The sequence below is a fragment of the Lupinus angustifolius genome, chromosome LG01, assembly GCF_001865875.1.
Source record: "Lupinus angustifolius cultivar Tanjil chromosome LG01, LupAngTanjil_v1.0, whole genome shotgun sequence".
Taxonomy (NCBI): Eukaryota; Viridiplantae; Streptophyta; class Magnoliopsida; order Fabales; family Fabaceae; genus Lupinus; species Lupinus angustifolius.
This window is the reverse complement of record NC_032009.1, coordinates 10413250-10420395: the sequence shown is the minus strand read 5'-3', so window position 1 is coordinate 10420395 and position 7146 is coordinate 10413250. Positions and strand designations below refer to the sequence as shown.

The 7146-nt window shown below is 31.8% G+C and overlaps 1 protein-coding gene across 1 annotated transcript; it reads right to left on the bottom strand.

Annotated features, from left to right (window-relative positions):
- Window positions 5291–6085, bottom strand: LOC109349421 (cysteine proteinase inhibitor 4). Its single transcript, XM_019590220.1, has one exon. It carries the CDS (start codon window positions 5975–5977, stop codon window positions 5597–5599), a length of 381 nt encoding a protein of 126 aa, XP_019445765.1. The 5' UTR covers window positions 5978–6085; the 3' UTR covers window positions 5291–5596.

Sequence of the window (7146 nt, the reverse complement as noted above, 5' to 3'; positions counted from 1 at the left end):
TCTAGGTGTATTTTAGCCACTGATACCTAACATGTTTTTCATGTAAGAGTCCTTAACCTTTTTCATGATGATGTATAGAGTCTTTAATATTTGATTGTGTTGGAAATATATGTACGAATTCATTTTTCTGTATCATAATGCAAGGCTCGCTTATGGTATTACTTTGACATGAAAGGTTTTTAAATATTTCTATTTGTATGCTTTTGAGTATTTGCAATAATATTGGTAATTGTTTTATGTGCTAAATGTTTGTGGTAATGTTATAATTTGGAAATATCCCAATTGTAATAATTATGTTGTTGATTGTTTTATTGATATGAAAAATGTATAAATTGATTGTTTTATTGATGTGAGAATTATATAAGTTGATTGTTGTATTGATATGAAAATTATATAAGTTGGTCGTTTTTTGATAAGGAAAGTATATACGTTAATTGTTGTATTGATATGGAAAATATATAGTTGATTGTTGTCATGATATAAAAATATATATAAGTTGATTGTTGGAATGATATGAAAAATATATAACTTGATTATTGTATTGTTATGTGAAATACATAAGTTTGAAATTAAAGTTTTGAACATTGATATTTGAATACTAAGTTAGTATTTTGAGCTCATCATGAGGACATAAAAAAGTAAAAATGAAATGGGGCTGATACAACTAACTTAGGTGATAATTTTGGAAAAATTGGATTTGTTGAGAGTCTATGACTATTTGTACATTTGAAAGTGCAGTGTGATTTGGGGTTTTGCCCAATTATATTTTAATCACTAAGTTAGTGTCTTGAGCTCATCTGATGGACTTGGTATGATAACAATGCATTTTGAAATAAAAATTGTAAAAACCTGGATTAAAAGACTTAATGAGCTAACTTCGGTTAGTGTACATGCATAGCATTCTTGTAGTAGGAGTTGGAGAAAATGGAAAGATAAGGTGATAAAAATATCATTGCGGATTTGGATAGGGGCGACAATGATGGTGATTCATCAAGAAGCCTTGAGAGATTGCTTAGATGAGACAACCTAGTGAGGTCCGAGTTCATTACCTGTATGATCAGGATAGACCTACATTCAAACTAAGCGGTTTCCACATCTCCTTGCACATTTCATGATCAGTTGAGAGGATTCTTGAAACGGTCTTGGCTTACGACGTTTGCACCTCAGATAGAGGTACTGGACAATAAGTAATATTGCTACTTGTCATTGTTAAGAATATTTGTACTCTCGGTCGCTTTCCTATTAGGATCTTGGCCTTTAGGCATTTTGATGGAGATTCATTGGTTGGATTGCATAAACATTGCATGACAGATATATTAATTGGGATTTGAATATCCTATTGTATAAGACATTCACTTCATGCACCATTGGTATATGTTTGACATTGTTTGATTTTATTTGTATTATAGGGTGCTCACTTTAATGTTATTTCTCTATGTAATTCCATGTTGTGATCACCATAGTTGGTTCTTACTTCATGTTTGTGCATTTTCTTTTGTTTATATTAGGTTTGTTGCATTTGCACTTTTGATATCCATTGATGGACGTGTAGATTAGAAGAACTTGATTTGTGTATATTTTCGCATTTTGAACTTGACAGTCGAATGATTTTGAATTTATTGTGATTTTATAACATGTTGACTTTAACTTTCTATAAACTTTCATCATATTTTTATAATAAAGTCCTAATTTCTTAGTTTCAAAAAATGGAGTGTTACAGTCTGACTCATATATGGATCCTAGACTCCAAGAGAGTTAACATAACAAGTAAAACCTATGAATGTGTATTCATTGGGTCTATTGTATACAACAAGACATACATATTTTATGACCTTAAAACAAAAGTAACTATTAAGTCTAACGATGTTGAGTTCAACGAAAATATTTTCCCTTTCAGATTGAGAAATTGCGTGACACTTTAACTAGTCACGTATGCACTTTAACTAGTCACATATGATTAGAGACAATGATAAAAATGAAGGGTTAGAATTAGAACCTAGAAGAAGTAAGAGAGCAAGATCTACTAAAGAGTATGTGTTTGATTATATGGTCTACACATTAGAAGAAGATCCATCCAACCTATAACAAGCTTTGACTTCTTTGGATGCTGATTTGTGGCAAGAAATCATCAATGATTAGGTGAGTTCTCTAGAATCTAACAAGACCTAGCTTTTAACCATCTCGCCTCTTGGTTGTAAACCAATTGGTTTTAAGCGGGTATTGAAAAATAGACTAAAATATGTTGACAGAATGGATAAATACAAGACTTGCCTTATAATAAAGGGTTTTAAGCAAAAGGAGTCTGCAAATTTCTTTGATACATTTTCATCTATCACTAAAATAACATCCATTAGAATAATGCCATCGTTTGTTGTGATACATGAGTTAATATTATACCAAATGGATGTTAAGACCGTTTCTTTGACATGGTGATTTGGAAGAAGAAATCTATATTGAACAACTTGAAGGTTTTGTATTGCATGTGCAAGAAAATAAGGTATGCAAGTTAGATAAGTTCATGTATGGTCTTAAGCAAGCACCTAAATAATTGCATGAAAAGTTTGACAATTAAATTGTCCAGGATGAGTTTATGGTCAATGAAAGTGACAAATGTAACTATTACAAGTTAGAAAATGACATTTTTGATATCATGTCTCTATGTAGACGACCTACTTATATTTGGTTTCAATGTTCATGTTGTGAATAATGTGAAATCATTGGTGTTTAATAACTTTGATATGAAAGACTTTGGAGATGCAAGTACCATGGTATAATATTACTAGGTCAAAAAAATGAGTTTCTTCGAATCAAACTCACTATATTCATAAGATCTTAAAGAAATATAATTATTTTTATTGTGAACATCTTAGCACATTGGATAATCCAAGTATAAAACTATTTAGGAACACTTGTAAAAATGTACAACAAAGTGAGTATGGTAGCATCATTTGCAACCTTTGGTATGTTATTGATTTCACTAAACCTGATATTGCCTATGTTGTATGATTATTGTGCAGGTTTACCAATAGACCTAATGTGAAGCATTGACACAATATAGAAAGGAGCATGATATACCTTAAGAAAACTATGAACCTTAGATTATACTACCAAAAGATTCCGAATGTTGAGTAGAACACTCATTCACATGATTCAAATGCAACTAGTGACTATATATTTAACATAGTTGGTGTGCTTATTTCGTGGAAGTCAAAGAAATATTTTATTTTGACTCAATCCACTATGGAAGCTGAGATGATAACACTAATAACAAATAATGAAGAAGCACGTTGGTTGAGAAGCTTGCTTGTAAAGAGTCCTTTATGAAAAAGTTGATACCAATTGTGTTGATTCATTGTGATGATATTGTTATTATTATAAAGATTGAGAACTAGTTTTATAACAGTAAGAAACGACAAATACGCTATGAGTATAACACTATTAGAGAGTTACTCTTAACATAACTTGCTAGAACGGATCATGTATGCACTAATGATAACTTAGTAGATTATTTGATGAAAGAATTAGTTAGAGAGAAATTTCGTAATACTTCTAAGAGTATGATATTATTGACCTTAAAGCAAGGATCACTCATGATTGTAACTGACCTAACTGATTTTGGAGATCCCAATAGATAATAATAGGTTGTTAAGTGATATAAGAATGCACATGGTATAAAATGATGAGAAACATGATTAATGTAGTAGCTGAAATGATGATATAAACTTTTAATGAGATATATACTTCATTTGGAGTGTTGTACCTAGATTATCGGGGTACTCTTACTAGACTCACCTATATGAATGTGGAAGTGAGAGCTGTTTCATATGAAATTTAGGGGCATAAATTTTTAGAACATTCACTATACTAGGATAAACGTGCATGACCTTTAACACATGACCCTTACAAAATATACTCTTGAAAATGTTGTGTTTGGTTTGATGTTAGAGATAGAGTTCAATACTATGAGTCACTCTAGTAAAATCAAAATCTTATTCACTATTTAAAGGTTCAAGTCATATTACATCTTTGTTTATACACAATCTTATAGAAACCACAAAAAATCTTGTAAAACATTTTTTTAATTTCAAGTGGGAGAATGTCGAAACAAATGAGCTTATAGCTCTTTTACTGTGAAATATTAAAAAACTCCAAGTCTTATATAGGATAGTGTAAACACTTCAAGAAAGTTTATAAGCCTTAGAATGCATGCTTGGGGCTTGCCCTAAGGGTTACATGAGTTTGTGAAGGGTGAGTATGTGGAGAGATCCAATCAATGTGATTGTTACTCCATCTTGGCCGTTGGATCAATGTTGTTGTTTGATATGTGATCTTTTTTCAGCTATCATATCGATGTGGTTGTTAGGAAAACACACCAATCGAGACAAATTTCCTCAACTTTTTTCTCTTTCTCTGTCGAAGCATTTTTGGCTCTATTTTCTCTCTTTTACGGAACTAGAATTGACTCGAGTGACCATATAGTGTGGGAAATTTTAGAATTGACACATAGACATATTATAAGAAATTTGAAAATTTCAAAATTAACACTAATAGACATATTGTAAGTATATTTTAAATCAGTTCTTACAATGCAATAAGAATATAAAATAGAGAATTAAATTATTTTATCGTAGAGACGACGTGGTTGATAATCTTTGGAGAGGTCATGACTCAATCAATAATAAATATTTGACCCATAATTAATGTTTGCAAATCATTAACAACAATTACCGAAAAAAATGTCAAAATCGGGAAAGGAGCAACGCGATGAGCATACAATGGATTCTTCTCAGTGAAAATATAACTTTCGAAAACGGTAAATATTGATTTCTTAGGACTTAGGAGGCCAAGCAACACTCACCAGTCAAGTGCTAAAAATAGATATGATGTAAAAATTACATATTTTACAACTAGCTAATAAGCTAAACTGGTTGAATGTAGCTAGACACTTATGAGTTAAGAATGGAAAATAATGAGTTGTTACCCTATTTATAGACGAGTATAAAATGAATTAACTCTAACATATAAGTCATTAATTATTGACTATAAGCTAATCGCTTATTGCCAAATAGAACTTCATTAACTTGTAGGCAACAAGATCAACATTTCCGAACACGAACTCTATAACCTCTCAAATCCAATTTACAGCATCCTGGTATTCAGTTTCAAACTTCAAAACATCCATCATTCCCATTCTTTGTTGCACGTGATTTGATGCTTAAAAAGTTAATACTCCATAAGCCAAAGAACTCACTAATCATATATTAGGACCATTGTAGCCATAGACACATAGCAAAGTACAAGTGTACATAGCTAGCACCAGCTTTATATAGTTTAAGCATGTTATTATTATCAAGTAATTAGTACACTATTAGTCCGTAAGAGCTTGGACTTGTGAGTTAGTGTTTAGAGAGAAATGAAAAAGAATGAAGGCTTAAGAGTCATTTCTTAAATATATTTTAAGGCTCTAAAACCTTTCTCTTTTCATTATCCACCAATCACAAACTCTTAAACATACCCTACATCCCTAAGAAATTATTACATGATTCAAAATCAATAGTCGTCACATCTACTATCAGAATTTCCCCTAAACCCTAGCTCACTGGGAAGAAGGAGCAAAGTTGAGAAGTTGCTTGGACTTGAGCCATGGCTTAACCACCACCACTGATTCGAACATTCTAGAAGCCCCGTTCTGCAAAGTCAATATCTTTAGATAATACTTGATCCCAGATACCACTTGCTCCTCCGCCTCCACCACCTCCATGAACTTCACTTCTTCCTCCGCCGCCCGCAGCTTTAGGCTCCGGTTGTACTCCTCCACCGAGAACCTCCCGAGCTCCTGCACCTCCTCGTTACTCTGCACATTCGCGACCTCCTTTCTTCCCCCAACTAATCGCCCATACGATGCGGTGCAGAGGAGACACAACAGGGTCACGAGGAGTGTTAATATCACCGCCGGTGATCTTATCAACGCTGCCATAGATTGTTTACTCTTCCTTGTTTGTTTGCTGAAACGTGAAAATGAAAAGGGATGGAAGGAATTGTTAAAGGAAGTTGTTTATAAAGGGGGAAAATAGTGTTTTTTTACTCTTTTTATTATATCGGTATCTCTATCTTGAGTTGATTAGGTAAAGTTCTTCATTATTAATACACTCATTTTGCGTAAATTTCTTGGAACAGCCCCTAGATAAAATATTTGTACGAACATGTAAATAAAATAAAAATTCTGAAAGTCTAATAACTTAAAATTAGCGCAAGAGGCAATGAGTTGAGATGTTCTCTCTTATTGTATAGAGATGGTGACACCTATAATGGAATCACTTGTATCTATTCATGTCCTCATTCTTATCCATATTCAATAAAAAGATGATACTTGAAAGATATAAAAATAAAATGTATTATTTTTATATTATTTACTAAAACTCCATTGCTTAAAGATAGAAATATCTTATCCTTATTCAATAAAAAGATAATACTTAAAAGTTATAAAAATAAAATGTATTATTTTTATATTATTTACTAAATTTCTACTAATTAAGGATAGAGAGATATCATTCTTTGAGATAGAAGATCTCTATTCGTGATACCTAACATTAATTTTCTCCAAGGATTCATATTTTTAATTAATTATAAATTAAATTATTTTAAAATTTTAATGTTTTCTATCTCCTTACGTTCCTGTAACGGATGATTTAGTATCAGAGAAAATATCATTTCTAAATGAACATGAATGTGGTTCTACCTTAGTGATAGTGCCAAAATTGTCTTTTAATAATACATTAGTGTTCTAAATTGTAATTGTGGTCGCAGTTATAGTTGCTAAGATTATAGTTATTATTATTGTGATGTAGGTTGCAGTCATTGTGGCGTGAATTATTTTGCGAGTAAAAAATATATTTTTGACATCAATTCATCCAATGCAGCCTAATGTGGCTCAAATGTGGTCCGATTCAGTTGCATTGCAGTCCATTGCATTCGTATCATTGTGAATCGGTATCACACTGCAATTGCAGTTGCATCAATCACTACAATCTCAATATTACAGTCACATCATGTATTGTAGTCTACAATCTGAAACACTACAATGCATATTTAATAAAGTTGGCTTTGTTGAATCTATACATTTAACGGTGTTTGCTTCAATGAGTA

Bases quoted from the DNA above. Each gene is read 5' to 3' on its own strand.
- LOC109349421 (XM_019590220.1), bottom strand. From the start codon at position 5,977: ATGGCAGCGTTGATAAGATCACCGGCGGTGATATTAACACTCCTCGTG.